The sequence below is a fragment of the Ctenopharyngodon idella genome, chromosome 24 (assembly GCF_019924925.1).
Source record: "Ctenopharyngodon idella isolate HZGC_01 chromosome 24, HZGC01, whole genome shotgun sequence".
NCBI classification, from domain to species: Eukaryota; Metazoa; Chordata; class Actinopteri; order Cypriniformes; family Xenocyprididae; genus Ctenopharyngodon; species Ctenopharyngodon idella.
Genome location: NC_067243.1, coordinates 6,833,355 through 6,850,527, shown reverse-complemented (window position 1 = coordinate 6,850,527; position 17,173 = coordinate 6,833,355). Strand labels below are relative to the sequence as shown.

The following is a 17,173-nucleotide window of genomic DNA, read 5'->3' as shown; positions in this document are numbered from 1 at the left end:
GCAAAGTTACGACACTCAAAGTTCAATGCAAAGGGAGATATTTTCTTTTAAAGAATTATCTGTTTAAGGACTACAACAAACGGCTGGTAGGGACTACAATGAGCTTCTTCCCGGGGTTAGTGACATCACAAACCCCAAAATTTACATAAACCCCGTCCCCCGAGAACACACAACAAAGGGGGTGAGGCCATGTTGGGCTGCTTTAGAGAAGAGGAAGAGTTGTTGTAGTAGAGTGTTGTTGTCATGCCGTCATTTTACGCTGGACTGCTTCACAAACGAGGGTCAATTCAACGCTGGATTTGCACAAAAGATTAACATGACGGACACATGCTAGTCGATGAGTTGAATCAACTCCACAGCAACTACATAAATTTATACACTAACCGTTCAGAAACGTCCAGTTTCATTCTAAAAGTTGTAACTTCTTCCTGAGTCTCTCCATCAGTGTCGACTCCGGTTTGAACAATGTAAGGCTGAACACCGTTACTGACAATCCTCATTTTGGCTGCGTGAGATTTTCCAGCTTTGTTATTGGTGATCAACCAAAACTTCACAGACACATTCTGGGGACACTAGGGACTTATATTACATCCTGTAAAAGGGGCATTATAGGTCCCATTTAAGATAGTTTCAGAAGAACAATGATAGCATATGCAAAATAAATTGTAAAAAGTGCTTAGACAAATAAAACATTTTACTCATTCACATTTATTGTGTCTAGCAACTTCGCCATGTTTGTAATCTCTCCTAAACCCATACGGATTGGGTTTTGGCACACCAACAGTACACATTTTAGTCTTGTTTATCTGATTCATCCGTTTCAGGTCTTGGAGTCTCTACTAACGTGCTGATGAGTTGATTAGGAAGAGTTCAAAAACGTCTGCTGTTGGTGTGCCTCCAGGAACAAGGCCTCCAAATCCCAAGAACAAGCTCAAACAGCCAACAGAAAATGACACGGCTAATGATCCTATACTGTGTTCACGCTTTTCTAGTCAAACTATCATAATTATATTCCGACATCAGCATGAACACATCATTGGAAGGTTGCTGACAATCCATTAACTGTTGTCGGAAACCAAATACAATGAAACACGTTCCGAATAAGAATCAGTTCTTGGTTGAGTGATGTAAGGTGATGCACAGGCGAACAGTTGGTTGTGTAATTATCAAGCTGAGGCCTGTCAAAACAGCTGAATGATTGTCCGAGTGGGAAAAAACAGCAGAGGAAGAGCAGGCTGCAAGAAGAGGGGAAGGAGAGTCAGAGAAGGGTTTATAAATAGAACGGGAGGCTAAAGTACATCCTGGAGTGAATAAAGAAGCTGCACAGACACAGTGTTCCAGGATCATGCGGACTAGACGCTGAGCTCTCGACTCTCTTGAATCGCAGCACACATCCAAACCCACCCGGCACGGCTGGAGCTCCATTATGACATCACGGCGGACTAATATTAGACACACTCCATCCACACCTTTATCCCACACCTCTCTCATTCCGTCTGTCTCTCCACTTTCCGCTCTGCTGTTTCTAGACTGTTTTCTCTGGTTACGTTCACAAATCAGTGTTGTTTGGAGTGCTAAATATGGTTCGTACAGTTTTATTATGAGAGAGCGATAATCTCATTCTGACATTGTTTTTGTGACAGTTATGCACCCCCACCCCCCAAATACTCATTAGCATAATGCAAATAAATCTGATTTTATCCCTTTGAATTATTAAATACTGTATCATTATTCTCAAGTGAATCTGATTACTATAATAGAGAGATATTTGTATTGCTTACAAGTAAAATAATATTTTTTTGTATTACAGATTGTATTTTTTGTTCGATTTTATTTTTTATTGTTGAAACTTCATTATGTTAAACTCATGACTTTGTTGTCAGCTTATAAGTTCGATAACAGAACTTTCTGGTGTTATGAAAGTCACCATCTTTGAACATAAATATATGTTTTAGTACTTAAGTTATGTGCTTTTGTCAGTTTTTGTTTTTAATGTTTTTATTTAATTTTGTTTTTATTTCAGCTTTAGTTTTCATTTAGTAATTTCATTTCATTTAGTAAACTTGAACTTTATTTCAGTTACTTGCCTAGGCAATATTTTTAAATTTCCTCTTTTATCTTCCTGCTCTCTGTGGCTTCTGAATAAAGGCATCTTTTTGAATGCCACAGCCAAACCTCTCTGTGTTTCTCTCCGTCTTGCTTCCTCTCTCCATCTGTCTTATATTCTGGGAAGGACACAAGCATTATTTGCTCTGACATGATATTTCCTGGAAACAAGGAGTCCAGACACACTGAAAGTACCCACAGCCCCCAGGACAGATGGAAAGAGAGAGATATCTGACAGAGAAAGAAAGGGGGAGACAGGGTGAGAAAATAAAAGAAGCATGAGAAGTGAGTGTGAAAATGTAAAGCAATCGAGAGGAGAGAGGAGGTGCTGAAATACACTCCAGAGATGAAGAGAAAGGACTAAAGAAATGGGTGAGGAATTTTTTTTTTTATTTCAAACAAGGACATAAAATGAGCAGTTGTTGTATATTTTTAAATGTTCAACACTATTTTAAAGGGGTGGTTGATTATGATTTCACTTTTTTAACTTTAGTTAGTGTGTAATGTTTCTGTTTGAGCATAAACAACATTTGCAAAGTTACAACGCTCAAAGTTCAATGCAAAGGGAGATTTCTTTAAGGACTACAACAAATGGCTGGTAGGGACTACAACGAGCTTCTTCTCGGGTTAGTGACATCACTAACCCTAAAATTTACCTAAACCTTGTTGTAGTAGAGTGTTGTTGCCATGCCGTCATTTTACGCCGGGCTGCTTCACAATCGAGGCTCAATTCAACGCTGGATTTGCACAAAAGATTAACATGACGGCACATGCTAGTCGATGAGTTGAATCAACTCCACAGCAACTACATAAATTTATCCACTAACCATTCAGAAACGTCCAGTTTCATTCTAAAAGTTGTAACTTCTTCCTGAGTCTCTCCATCAGTGTCGACTCCGGTTTGAACACCGTTACTGACAATCCTCATTTTGGCTGCGTGAGATTCTCCAGCTTTGTTGTTGTTGAGCAACCAAAGCGTGAGCTGTTAAAGCTCCGCCCTCTTCTGGAAAGGGGGCCGGGAGCAGCAGCTCATTTGCATTTAAAGGGACACACACAAAAACGGCGTGTTTTCGCTCACACCCAAATAGGGGCAAATTTAACAAGCTATAATAAATGATCTGTGGGGTATTTTGAGCTGAAACTTCACAGACACATTCTGGGGACACCAGAGACTTATATTACTTATATTAAATAATATAGGTTATAGGACCTAGCCACTAGGATAGTTCCCCGGGAACTAATTTCTCCCCCGGTCTATATTCCTGGTTGCATTCGCACTGGGAATAGGAACTCAGGATCGCCCGACAGCGGCGTCTTTAAGTGCGGCATTTACAAACGCTAAAAACTGGTGGATGGAGGATGCCGTGATCTGAGCTGTGTTTGTTCTGTGTCGTGGGTTTCGTGATAATGGAGATGGAATGTAAACGCATAATCTACGCGACTGAAAGAGCAAAAAGTGGGGCTAATTTAGTTCCCCCAAAAGGAGTTCCTAGAACTAAAATCGTTTCTGCTGTGCGAACACAGCAAAATCCGGGAACTTCAGCCAATAGTTCTAGGAACTATGAAAAGGTTCCTCTGGTGCGAAAGCATGTATATTGACAACAACATGAAAAATTTTCAAAATGTCTCCTTTTGTGATCCACAAAAGAAAGAAGGTCATTGAGGTGTTGGAACGACATGAGGGTGAGTAAATGATGACACAATTGTCAAATTTGGGTGTAATCTTGTGGTTAAGTACAAATATATCCTCTTAACTAATACAAGGTCATGGAATTGTATACAATACATGCTAATAATTTCATGTCAACTGCTGAAAATGTTAAAAATGTTTAAGAAAGAGCTGTTGCAGGTGAAAAGCATATGAGAGAAAGAGAGAGGCTATAATCCAAGTTTCTGATGCACCCAGTATGATTGATCTACCATGACAGAGCTGCATAAAAACAAAGAACAAAAAAAGTACCCGAAATTAAGAGATCAGAGCACACATTTACTTCTAAAGGTACGAAAATATTACTTTTGAGCCCTGACGATAATTTGTTGCCATCAATTATTTTTTTCATCTTTAAAATGGTGTCATTTCATGCTCAAGGATCGCTCAGAAGGAATATACAGACTTTCTTCTATGCTGATTTTAGGGTGAAATCTGTGGAATGGGTTTTAACATGGTAAAAAAGCATTAAATGGACCTTGGAGTTAAACACAGCATATATTCAGCCAAAATATGAACACGTAAGGGCTGATGGATGTGAAGAATAATCCCAATTCTTTACTGCAGATTCCGGGGTTGCTTTGCAAAAGATGCCGATCACTTTTCCTTGAAGAAGAGCTACGTTTGACCTCATTTGGTGTTGCCGAAGGGATGCAGACAGAGATGTGTTGTTGGAAAGGGCATCTCTCTTCTAGGCCGCCAACTGCGAGATGAGTGGTGTCGGTTTCGGGGTTTTGTGAAAGACGGATCGGTGCCATTAGAGACGTAGCTTCTGGGTAAAAGTTTAGAGTCTACTGTCAGCTGTAATCACAAAACCAAACCTCTGTGGTTGCAGCTGGGAAATGATGAAATTCTGATGCAGTAGCTCTGATCCAAAACCTAGTGAGCTGCCTACATAGGCAGCTTCCTTCTAAGACAGCATCCAACTGGCATGAGTGATCCATTTGGAGCGCTCTACTTAGGCATCAACTCTGTACGTCACAAAATACAGTGCTCCACATGGGAGATTTGACAATTGATTACAGTAGTTTTTGCTAGGATAATGGCGAGTTTAAAAATACTTATAACTCTTTTTTTAATCAATACTATTCAGTATTGAATGCATCCTTGTATTGTCTTCTCCACAAAGGATACATGCAGTGCTGTCTTTGGCTAAAATTAGGCACCTTTGGAAAGGTCTTTGCGCACTTATGACGCCTTAAAATGCTGACTCCGTAGGCAGCTCAGTGGGTTTTGGAACAGAGCGAGCATGTTGGGACTGAGGAAGGAAAATAATCTTGCTGCTCCTGAGGTGCTGTTTTTATATCCCATCATTTTTCTTCTTAGTTGAAAATGTCAAAGATAGATAGTTGCAGTGGTCATTTGTGGCAGATGTCAATCACCCATGCCAGTCTTTACTAAAGAGTTCAGCTAAGCCATGTTAAAGGTAAATGGCTTCTGGGTCAGTGATTGGAACACAACGTTCCTGTCCAGGTCTGAGTGTGACATTCTGTCTGCACTCAACACTTTATCGGATATGACTGACTGATTAGCATGAGGCTGCAAATTCAAAACGCTGGCCTTGTCTGTAAATACAGCTGGGCAGTTGACAAATAACATGTACGGGGACATTTTAAGGTTAAAAGTAATCTGAATGTGTAAGGGAAAGCATATATTTTAGGTTTTATGTTTTGCAATTTTAATCACCTTTTAGCTTTTTGCACTTTCACATTCTTAAAAGTACATATATTTTATTTAGTGTCTAAAAATTATATTAGATCATATTAATTAGTATGCATGCATAATAATTGCACAATAATTAGACAAATGTTGTTTAAAGTCTACATGAAATCAAAATGTACCTCATCTGCTTTTCCTAATACTAGTCATGTTGTTGTTGTGCACTTTGTAATCCTTAATAAAAAAAACTTTTAGGCTGATGTAAATTAGGATGCGCAGGCCACTGGATAATGTTAACCAATAGCCAAGGCTAAAAATATCATTAAAAACCATGCTATGTATTCTAAGTAATATAATGATATATACTTAAAATAATTGTGTATGTAGTTGTAATATTTAATTGTGTAATTGGCTGTATTTGTAAATAAATGTAATTGTGTATTTGACGTCACAAACTATTACGTGAGTTTCACCCACAGCAGAGATTTGAAAGCTTTCACATAGCAGAAATGAACGCGACAACAGCCAAAGCATGTTGCTTACAAGTCTGCATGTTCTGCTGTCTCTGTGTGAATGAATGGCGTTGTTTCGTCTACTACACAAACTCAAACACGTGCAACGCTTGCTGTGTTACATGAACTTCAACTTCAGAGCTTTCTTCACCATTTCATTTGGAAAAACATGACAAACCACCAAAATAACAGTGATAAGCCTATGTGTGAACTGATATTATATTGTAGATCTACTGTTGTGTTGGGTTTTGCTCAGTATGATGTTAAATGGCAGATCCGTGGGCTTGCTGCAGTTTAATATAGTAAGAGACTTTCTTTTTCCCAGAGAAAACCTAAAATACTATGTGGAGGATGCAAGATAATAATTATATGATCACGTGGTGAACCTATGAACCTTGTATTTAAACAACTATCACCTTGTGTTGTTGGCCAGATAAAATGACAAAGAAAAGAAAAACTGACCTAAATTTTGGCTGTATTATTTGTCTCCCCTTCAAAAACTGCTCTTTAGAAAATGTATGTTTACCCCCCCAACTGTTAGATGAAATTTACGCCCATGCTTTCATGTTAAGTTTATATAGATTAGAAGTTTTGCATGGCATTTCATGCCAAGTACCCAACTCTGAGCTTGCAGGAGAAGTCACATTTATCCCTGACAGTCAGCAAATGTTTTCAAAGCTGTTTTTGAGGTGGTTACGCTGGTCACCACCCCGAGGGTGGACAAGTTTGTGGGTCAACTCAGAAATTCACTGCAGTTAAAAGGTGTAGATTAGGGCCAAAGATCACCTCCAGCTGGTAAACACTTACCTTGGCCCTGTAAAAAAGCTCTGTAACTTACCTGAACCGACCTCATCTCACCTGATAAAACCCAGCACTGGCCCCCAATGTAGCTCACCGTTCCATATCCTGTTGCATGCCACAAAGATTAATCCATGTGAGGAGATGACTGCAGAAAGGGGGAGAGTTTTTCGGTCACGGACACATCACAGTGCCGCTTGAGCAACCCCAATGGTGCCGTTATTCGCAAGGGCAGTCATGCCTACATGCGCCGCTCAATAAACGCCGGCTCCCGGGAGAGCGACAGGCCACCCTGCAGGAGCAATATTTTTGCATTCGTTCGCTGAGAGATAGGAGCGACAACGCCCTCTCAGTGAAGGTGAGACAGAATTAATGTGGGAGACAGGTAGACAGCGGGGACGTGCTGATAGCTGCTGTAATGATGGATTTGACTTTATCTTTCCAGAGCGGAGAGTAATGTTAATGCCATGACGTGTTACTGCTGTACTCACGGCGGAGGCCGTGGTGATTATGCAAATAACTTCAGCTGTGACACGGACAAGGCCACACAGACTGTACAGAGTTGTCATGTATGTCTGGGATCTGATAATAATATATAAGCACACTTTCAACAGAGTGAATATTTCATAAAGACATATGTTCATCATGGGACATAGAACACGATAATGTGAAACAAAGGGCGTGAAGTGGCAAGGCTGCAGACGCCGGTTCAATGCTTCATTTGAACAGCACAACAGCGCCACCCTGTGGTCACATACATCCACAGTCACCCAGATCACTTAAAGTGACATCTGTGACGCTGGATAAAATCTGATGATGTTCAACATCTCAGGAAAATTCTCAAGAGGCAAGAAAAAGATTAAAGCAGTTATTAAATATGTTGAGAGTTTTGCTTTTAATTTTTTTCAATTCACAGTAAAGTTTCTGAGATTATCGTTCTTATTAATATTTTTATTAATTTGTGAACTAAGCTCTATCTAACTTCTTTTCTTGAGCATAGTGAATTTAAAATACATTTTTGCACAATTTTTTAGCCATTTAAATTTAATTTATTATGGTTAAATGTCTGTCTGTCAACCTACCTCTATCTGGTAAAGCTTGTTTGCGATATTTATATCGTGACGATCATCAAGTCTGGTATTCAGTCTGAGCCTTTGAGGACATCGATTCGTAGGCCGTGAAAGTGTCCCTTTCCGCTTTCGAGTGTCTCTCTTACCTTCAATCTCCACCAGCTAAAGTTATGTGAATATTATTTAAACTTCTTGTTGTTGAACAGCAGTGCAATAGCCTACTGTAAAGCCGTTACCTCACCTTCCCGCGTCTTGTCACACACGTGTCACGTGACGAGCTCGTCTGCGATTGTCCTGGTAACGGTTACCCGGTAACGAGCGCGAGGATAAAAGAGCAACGGCACGCACAGGTGTATTACTTCGCGGAGGGGCGACAGGTAACGGACGAACCGTTTTTTTTACTAAAACTTAAGTATTATTAAGTTATTTAAATCATGGTAAAACAATAATAATATAAATATGTTGTTGTTTCATGATTCAAAGACCCATTAAGTGCGCATTTAAATGACGCTATTAAGATGAATAGGTAAATAAAAGGTAATGAAATCTTTAGCCTGACATTATACGTTAAATGTTTTATCTGCTGGTTAGTGTTAATGTGACTCCAGTCAGAGACTGTACTGGAAAATGTTTGTTTATATCAAACTGTAATCAAATAAAACATGTCAACAATACAGTGTGTTTGTGCAGTGGTATAGACCTTATTCACGGCAGCGCCATCTTTGATTTTTAACAGGAATGAAAGCGAGGCTGTGAGGGATAGACATCTTTTCAGTGGGTTGTATTTTTATTTGATGTGTTTTTGGGTTGTTCTGCTGACGAAACACTGCAAAAATCTCTGCAAAGAAATTTCATTAGACGTAAAACTCCAGACAGCATGAGCTGTGGAAAATAATAAGTGATCTAGGAGCTTTATACAGCGGATCGTCGGATGCCAGTGAAAACATGGCATGTCTATCCCTCACAGTCTCGCTTTCATACCCGTCATGGCGCTGCTCTGAATAAGGTCTATTGTGTTGGGTTATAGTCACAGTTACAGATGGTTGGACCCTTGGGTGGAGTCAAGCCTTCGCATGGAACGGGCAGACCAGGGGGGCGTCCGACTAACACTGGCCTCGACCAATACTGTACCACCTTCAGACAGTCTTATGGTGATAACACACATACACACAACACAGTAACCTTAGATTCAGTCTAACTTTTCATCAAACTGTACTTTGTGTTTTTATATATGATTATAGACATTGGTCTGTTTAGACTTGCTTCTGAAGCCACATAATATCAGGTCACATTTTTCCAATTTCAGACAATAGACTTTTTCTATGCCACATTTTGAAATATAAACAGCCATCCATCTTTTCTACCACACATTATAATGTTTTGAGTCCTTGTTTTGCTTGAAACATTTAAAACTCTAGATATTATTTTCCTCAGTTTTATGTTGTTTTAGACTTGTATGTTGTTTTTGTGAAATACAAAACGAGAATTTTTGAGGAATTTTTATGCAACTTGTAGATGCAAATTGAAGTTGTAAGCATCAAACCTGGGCCAAGTGAATAATTACAGTAGTCAACATTTGAAGTTGTCCATCAAACTTTGATTAAAGGTTTTGATCCACTTCAAATGTTGACTACTGTATATAAGTGAATATAACGTATGTCATACAGATTATTTTTATGATATGTATAAATATTCTGTAAGATTCTTCAAAATATCTACTTTTGTATTCTACAGAAAAAAATAACAACATACAGGTTTGGAATTACATGAGTGAGAAAATAAAAACAGAATTTTAAATTTTGGGCGACCTAAAGCAAAATGTCTATATTGGTGCATCCTTAGGGTACGTTTAAACGATAACGATGTACTAAAAACTGAGAAGTTTCGTGTTTTTTGCGTACAGACGACAACGTTGTCAAAATAATCCTCGTTCACACGGATCCGCGAAAACAACTAAAAACGTTGTGTTATGCTGCCAGGCCAGTAGTTGGCGATGTCAGTTTGTAAAGAAACACTACACGCATATAGATTGAACATGTAATGCGCATGATTTTTGCGCACCGTTTTCATAAATTAGCATTTTCAGTAATGATTTCCACGTTGAAACCCAATTTCAAAAGTTTGCGCTTTCAGGCCCCCAAAAACACCTTTGCCGTGTAAATGAACGACCAAAACGCATAAAAAGTTTTACGTTTTTTAGTTGAAAATGGTGTTGTGTAAACAGCCCCATAGTTCCACTGTAGATATCATTTAAGATTTATTTGTGCTGTAGAATATAAGATGTCAAATCTGTCGTGAGTCGTGTCCTCTTTCATCCAGGTAAGGAGTTATTCCAGCCAAGTGTAGGCCATCATTTTGGGACAGGTTACTCTGCCAACCACCGTCCTGTTCTGTACTACAGCTCCAACCTGGACCGCTATGATAATCCACAGTTTGGGTATGGCCCAGATTGTGTGTGTGTGTGTGTGTGTGTGTGTGTGTGTGTTCGAAATTGCACATACACTCCAAATCCTTTTTGCACCTCACTAAATCATTTTAGACACATACACTTTTCGCCTTTTTCTTCTCTCTTAGTCTCTCACTGTTGGACAGTTTTGAGTCTCAATCGAAGCGTCATTACCAGCGTCTGGCTCTGCCTGACGGGACGGCGCCTTTGGCCTGCTCGGGGTCCAGACACAGAGAGAGTGGATATTTGCAGCTCCAATCTCAGCCAAGACCCGTGAGAGCCAAAGACACACACATAGAAACGTGGCATCATGCCATGTCACTTCACCCTGGCCTCATTGTTCTTTTACTTTCTCTCTCTCTGTCTCTTAGAGAGCAGCGTCCCGTCAGACTGAATATAAAGGCACTTACATTCCTCACCACCTCAGAGTTTTAGGTAAGTATTGTGGTTTTAAAAATGGGCTTCTTAACTTGGTTCATTGTAGATTCAAAGGTTCTGGATGTTGCATTCTAGGTGTCTCAGATCACTGTGTTTGTGTTTTAGTTGGACCCATAGAAGAGAGTGGATACACTGAGGGAACCAATCTACAGCCAAACACCTTCCTTCCTCAACACATTAACATGGTGTGTATGTGTGTCAGTTCATCGTTCCGTTGGCAAAGTCATTGTCAAGACATTTTTTAGCTGCACACATCCATAAATCTTAATGTTGTATTCATGTCACAATATCAAATCCTTTTTCCATTGTTATACTGACTCTCTGCTCTGATTGGGTGATGATGGTTGTCAGGACGACGCTCGCAGGATACAGGAAAGTGTGACGAGGACTGACTTCCTGCCCGGATCTTTCCTACAGGTGGTCTCTCTGTTTCTCTCATTCTCTGCTGTTACTCTCTCCATCAACACCACCGCATTCATGTGATTTTTATAGAGTGCGTCAGCTGGATGAGGTTTGTATTAAATGTGTGTGTGTGTTTATCAGGGCAGTGAAGCATTACCAAAACTTGCCTCCCGTGCACTTCGAGAAACTGGATTTACAAGAGACACCCAAAGGCCTCTGACTGATTCAGTGAGTATATCTTTAACTCTTTAGATAAACTATACAATTAAGACAACATCAAGTTCTCTGACCAAGTATTAGGGTTTTTCGGATGTTCTGCCCACAGGCCTCTCTGCTGGATGGCTTTAGTGAGGACAGCAGACAGAAGACTAGACCTCCTGTAACTAGATGGTCCATTGGGCCAACGGTAAATAAAACTAATATATTTGACTGTTCAAATAGATTTAAATGAACAACCAATGTATATTTTAATGAAGAACCTTTAAGAGGAATATTTCACTCAAGAAATGTCAATTCTGTCATCATTTACTCACCCTTGTTGTTTCAATCCCATATTACTTTCTTTCAATTTTTTCCTCCTCCGCAGCTTTCAAATCATATCCATATTTGAGTACATTCAAATATACCACATCAGGTCATACAACGTCACCAAACAACTTGTATTATGCAGGGCTCTGGCAGTCATGGGAAACCTGGAAATATCAGGAAATCTCAAAATTGGGATCATGGAAAGTTTTTATAGGCAGTAAACATTTCTAGTTATGTTCATTTTGAATGACTGGAAATGTCATGGTGAAATCATGGAAATTCATTGGTTAAAGGGTTAGTTCACTTAAAAATGAAAATTCTGTCCACACCCGTAAGACCTTCGTTCATCTTCAGAACACAAATTAAGATATTTTTGATAAAAACCGAAGGCTCAGTGAGGCCTCTATTGACAGCAAGATAATTAACAATTTCAGATGCCCAGAAAGCTACTAAAGACATATTTAAAACAGTTCATGTGACTACACTGGCTCAACCTTAATGTTATGAAGCGACGAGAATACTTTTTGTGCGCCAGAAAAACAAAATAACGACTTTATTCAACAATATCTAGTGATGGGCGATTTCAAAACACTGCTTCATGAAGCTTCGAAGCTTTACGAATCTTTTGTTTCGAATCAGTGGTTCGGAGCGTGTATCAGACTGACAAAGTCTGCTTTGTTGCGTCACAAGTGTTTCGAAATTTCAATAGTTCACGTGACTTTGGCAGTTTGATACATGCTCCGAACTACTGATTCGAAACAAAAGATTCGTAAAGCTTCGAAGCTCCAGTGTATTGAAATCGCCCGTCACTAGATATTGTTCAATAAAGTCGCTGTTTTGTTTTTTGTTTTGTTTTACAATAACAATAAGGTTGAACCACTGTAGTCACATGAACTGTTTTAAATACATCTTTAGTAGCTTTCTGGACACTGAAAGTGTTAATTATCTTGCTGGCAATAGAGGCCTCACTGAGCCATCGGATTTTATCAAAAATATCTTAATTTGTGTTTTGAAGGTCTTCCGGGTTTGGAACGACATGAGGGTGTGTAATTAATGACAGAATTTTCATTTTTGGGTGAACTAACCCTTTAAAGGGTGTAAGACTGCTAAGCAGTGTTGGGGGTAACGCGTTACAAGTAACGTGAGTTACATAATCAGATTACTTTTTCAACTAGAAAAGTAACGCATTACTTTTAAATTTACAACAAAATATCTGAGTTACTTTTTTAAATAATGTTGCTTTGTTTTCCCATTTATTGACTGACACCTCTCCTGTCCCCATGTTGAGAGAAAATGGGAGTAAGTGCAGAGGTGTTGTGTGCGCTGTGTGAACATGATAGTTATTCTAGACTAGTTCTAGACTAAACGTGAATATACATTTAAGGCCCATTCACACCAAGAATGATAACTATAAAGACAACTATAACAATAACAGTCTGTTTATTCTAAGCTCACACGCTGCGGTTTCAAAGCGTGTACAACATGCTATGTTTTGAGTGAATAGCTAGTGTAATCGATCTAATCTAACAGTGAATTCAGCTGACGAAGTCAATATAGTGGAATAAAAACAACGCCTAGTCTTTTCACTGCAACTTCAAAGAAAGTAAGACAATGTTGCGCTGAATACCTGAGGTAATTTTATGTTACACTGTTTGCTAGCCTGGAATAATGATCTCATCGTTAATACTTCTCACCATTTATTCCGAGGGTATGAACGATTGTTTTCCATATATCCATTTTCTGGATCAAGTATCCTTGAAAAGGGGGTTTGACTTGTCAAACAGTGGTGGCTTTTTCTGGACCTCGGTGATTAACTTCTCCGCAATGTCGTCCGCCATTTTATATCATAGTTTTAAATGCGCGAGACCTTAAATTTGAATGGATTCTGATTGGCTGTCAGTGTTTTATCGTTCAACAGCTGGAAAAAAAATAATTCAGAAAGTGATCCCAACGATATCGTTCCTCATACCGTTATCATTATAGTTGTTTAGAATGATTTTTAGAACTTTTTCTTTATTGTTATCTTTATAGTTATTGTTCTTGGTGTGAATGGGCCTTTACTCATTTGATTCTTCTCCTGTGTCCTATTCTTCTGTATTTCAAAATGACAGCATAGCTGAAAGGCTTGTTTGTTTGAGCTGTGCCCTCGACTGTACAGGCATGAATTTGCATTCCCTTCAGCCTGAGGCTTATTCATTTCACTTTTGGTCTGAAAGGGCATATACATTTGCCAAAAATATAACTTTTTTGTTTTTATAAAAACAAACAAACAGCCCAGCCCAGATGAGAAAAAGTAATGCAAAAGTAATGTACTGCATTACTTTACATAAAAAGTAACTAAGTAATGCAATTAGTTACTCTTTTAGGGAGTAACGCAATATTGTAATGCATTACTTTTAAAAGTAACTTTCCTCAACACTGATGCAACATCTGGATCAACACGCACATTCACATTCTATAAATCCTAATTATTGTTAATATGTAATTCATTTTTCCAGGAGCTCTTTGCTTCTACCTCCAATTACATTGCTAACAGTGATTGTATGTTAATCGCCTAAATTATTACATTATTAGCTAACTGCAGTCTCCAAATTGTAATGTTGACATGCATTCTCTGTAAAGCTGCTTTGAAACGATATGTATCGTGAAAAGCGCTATACAAATAAATGTGAATTGAATTGAAATGTGAATGCTAAGCATGGTGCAGGAGTCATATGGGCCACTTTTATAATGCTGTTTGTCCTTTTGGGATCTTGACAGCCAGCCTGGACACTGTACCATTATATTAAAGAAGGTGAACATTCTGCATAACATATGAAGAAAGAAAGTCATATAGGTTTGGAATGACATAAGGGTGATGTAATTCTGTAAATGATGTTACGGGATGCACTGTTCCTTTATATTACACTGTCAAAAAAAAAAAGATGTGTTCTCCATAGAAAAGCTATTTGGAAGACAGTCCGTTCTGTGCCAGTTCCGATTTAATGTCACAAAAAGCACTCAAAGATAACACGTCTAACCTCAACAACAGTCATCCACTTGAAAGATGATTGGAAATCTGATATATTTTGGCGTGCTGCTACTGCTGCTGCTGCTGCTTTAAGAGGGATTTCTAGAATGGTTTTGTGTACTGTCTGTTCTGTATTCTACAGGGCTCATCAGGATTCGTCCTGAACGCCCCCAACATCACAAGCCTCTCACATACACCAGCCGACCCGCAACACTTCCTCACACACTACCAAAGCAAGTGAGTCATGTCTGTCTCTGTGTGTGTGCTCCTGGTACTTGACTGGCAAAACTGATTGCTCATTTATTTAAACTGACTGTCAGTGCCCTGTAGACATGGGCAACTACTGCATGACATGGTGAAGTATTCTTTCAAACCAGAGGGTTGCTCTGATTGGTTGCTGGGGGAATGAGTGTGTTGTGATTGGTTGCTTGGGAATGAGTGTGTTCTGACTGGTTGCTGTGGGGATGAGTGCATCCTGGTTGGTTTAAATAAGGTTTTCATCCTTAAAATTGTTGCAGGTTTTGTGACAAATCATCAGTGGAGCAGCAGAGATCAGACTGGGTGAGAGGAGGCATACAGAGACACAGAGAGAGCGGGTACAGTGGACGAGACACGGATAGGTACACACATAAACACATGTACATTTCTCATTCATGTACACCTGAACACTTGTTAATTACATCCTCTGTTTGTTTGTCTCTCTCCACACAGGTTTAATCTTAGTGGATATAATGTGCTGGCTTCACAATAAATATGAAATACTGGTTTATACGAAATACTGTCAATCTTAGCCTGATCATTTCTACTTGACATTTTCAGACAAAATGATAATGCTTATATTTAGAGGTGTTTGCTAGGCATCACTAGAACTATTATAGTATTAATCATACTTGGGGTTAGTGATTTGAACAAACTCTTAACACTAAGGGCCAGATCCAGCGCAAACCCTCTTTTGGCTTTAAAAAAACTACTGTCAAGACACTCAGAGAAAAATTAGCGCTGAAAAGGCGTGGACAGGGTTATTTTTGGGGCTGAACTTATTGCATATGCATTTTTAAGAGTTTCCCTTTCAGACGCAAATATTTATAGGAGCAGAGTATTTAAATGAATCACGCAAGGTGATTTACTAAGGTTTGAGCTAGTCAATTTACTGGTATTTGCGCCATTATTTAACCCCCCCAAAAAAAAGAATGTTTTAAACAAGATGCTAATTTGCGCTGCTTTTGGTAGATTGCATTGGTCACTCCCATCTGCGCTTTTTAGGAATTGCACTCTCATGCTAATTTGTCCTGTTTAGTAAAGTTGGCCCTTAGTATTACATGTAGTGACTGTCAAAACACTGAGGAGATTTTTTCCTTGGAAGACAGTAAAAGCAATGAATAAATCTCACAGACATTGAAAAGGGGCTCCATGTTTGATTGGACCTACAGTCAAAGCAAAATTAATCAGACATTTTTGATATATTTTTACTAGTGGGTGCAGGACACTAGTTCATTTATGTAAGTGAGAATAGCAAAATAAAGTAAACTGTGACATATTATACCCAAAAAATCTTCATACAGTGGACTACCAGTAAAATTGATAAAAAATTTGGGACCAAAAGTTATTCAGACACTTTGACCTGACCATGAGTGTTATCTGACATAATAGACCTTTATCACACTTCCTATTTCCAGTAAGCGAAGCAGTGTATCGCTACTTCCGGTCCCATCGCAACGCAATCAAAACTAATGGCTGAATTCTCTCGTCGGAGTTACTGCAGCGATCCGGCGACACCCTTACCTCAACAAGAATAGAGGAAAGCATTGGTGAGACTGACACAGTGGGATGAAGATCATTCTTTTAAAATAATACACGGCGCACATTCATGTGTAGTAGACCTATGCATTTCCAAACTGAGGACGTTTACATCTCATATCTTCAACCTGCTGAAATGTTCCTATAAATATATTTCTCTTAAATGTACATTCTGAATAATAATTAAATGTATTTCCCAACTAACCTGTCGCAGTCCAGTGCTTGTCTTTTTATTAAGTGTTTTTCTCTTACTGATCGTAATTAATACCTGTTGAATTTACATTTTTAAATGAATCTGACTGATGAGCTCTCTTATGAAAATTAACCATGGTTATATTGTATAAAAAAATGTAGTAACCATGTTTGTTTCGCAGGTTGATTACCATTTGTATTACCACAGTTTTACTACAAATACCATGGTTGATTTGTGGTTACCATGGTTTATAACCAGGTTTTTTTGTTTTACTTGTAGTAAAACCATGGTTAATTTTCGTAAGAGCAGTTTAAAAAGTTGACTAAAAAACTGCCTTAAAGAAATACAATGATGTGTAAAGGGATAGTTCACCCAAAAATGAAAATTTGATGTTTATCTGCTTACCCCCAGGGCATCCAAGGTGTAGGTGACTTTGTTTCTTCAGTAGAACACAAATGATGATTTTTAACTCCAACACGTTGCGTTCTGTCAGTCGGATAATGCTT

At 38.8% G+C, this 17,173-nt stretch overlaps 1 protein-coding gene across 3 annotated transcripts; it reads left to right on the top strand.

The window, feature by feature from the left end:
• Positions 1–534: 534 nt before the first annotated feature.
• Positions 535–15,453, top strand: ppp1r32 (protein phosphatase 1, regulatory subunit 32). Of its 3 annotated transcripts, none has more exons than XM_051883103.1 (12): positions 535–2,478; positions 8,881–9,004; positions 10,173–10,290; positions 10,428–10,572; positions 10,671–10,734; positions 10,843–10,922; positions 11,089–11,154; positions 11,281–11,367; positions 11,465–11,545; positions 14,820–14,914; positions 15,196–15,297; positions 15,389–15,453. In XM_051883103.1, the coding sequence occupies exons 2-12, from the start codon at positions 8,893–8,895 to the stop codon at positions 15,426–15,428; spliced, it is 990 nt and encodes a 329-aa protein (XP_051739063.1). In that variant the 5' UTR covers positions 535–2,478; positions 8,881–8,892; the 3' UTR covers positions 15,429–15,453. The 3 variants fall into 3 exon arrangements, with proteins under 3 accessions (XP_051739063.1, XP_051739065.1, XP_051739064.1); XM_051883104.1 differs by lacking the exon at positions 535–2,478 and adding an exon at positions 3,481–8,230; XM_051883105.1 differs by lacking the exon at positions 8,881–9,004 and having other exon boundaries at positions 1,814–2,478.
• Positions 15,454–17,173: the final 1,720 nt, after the last annotated feature.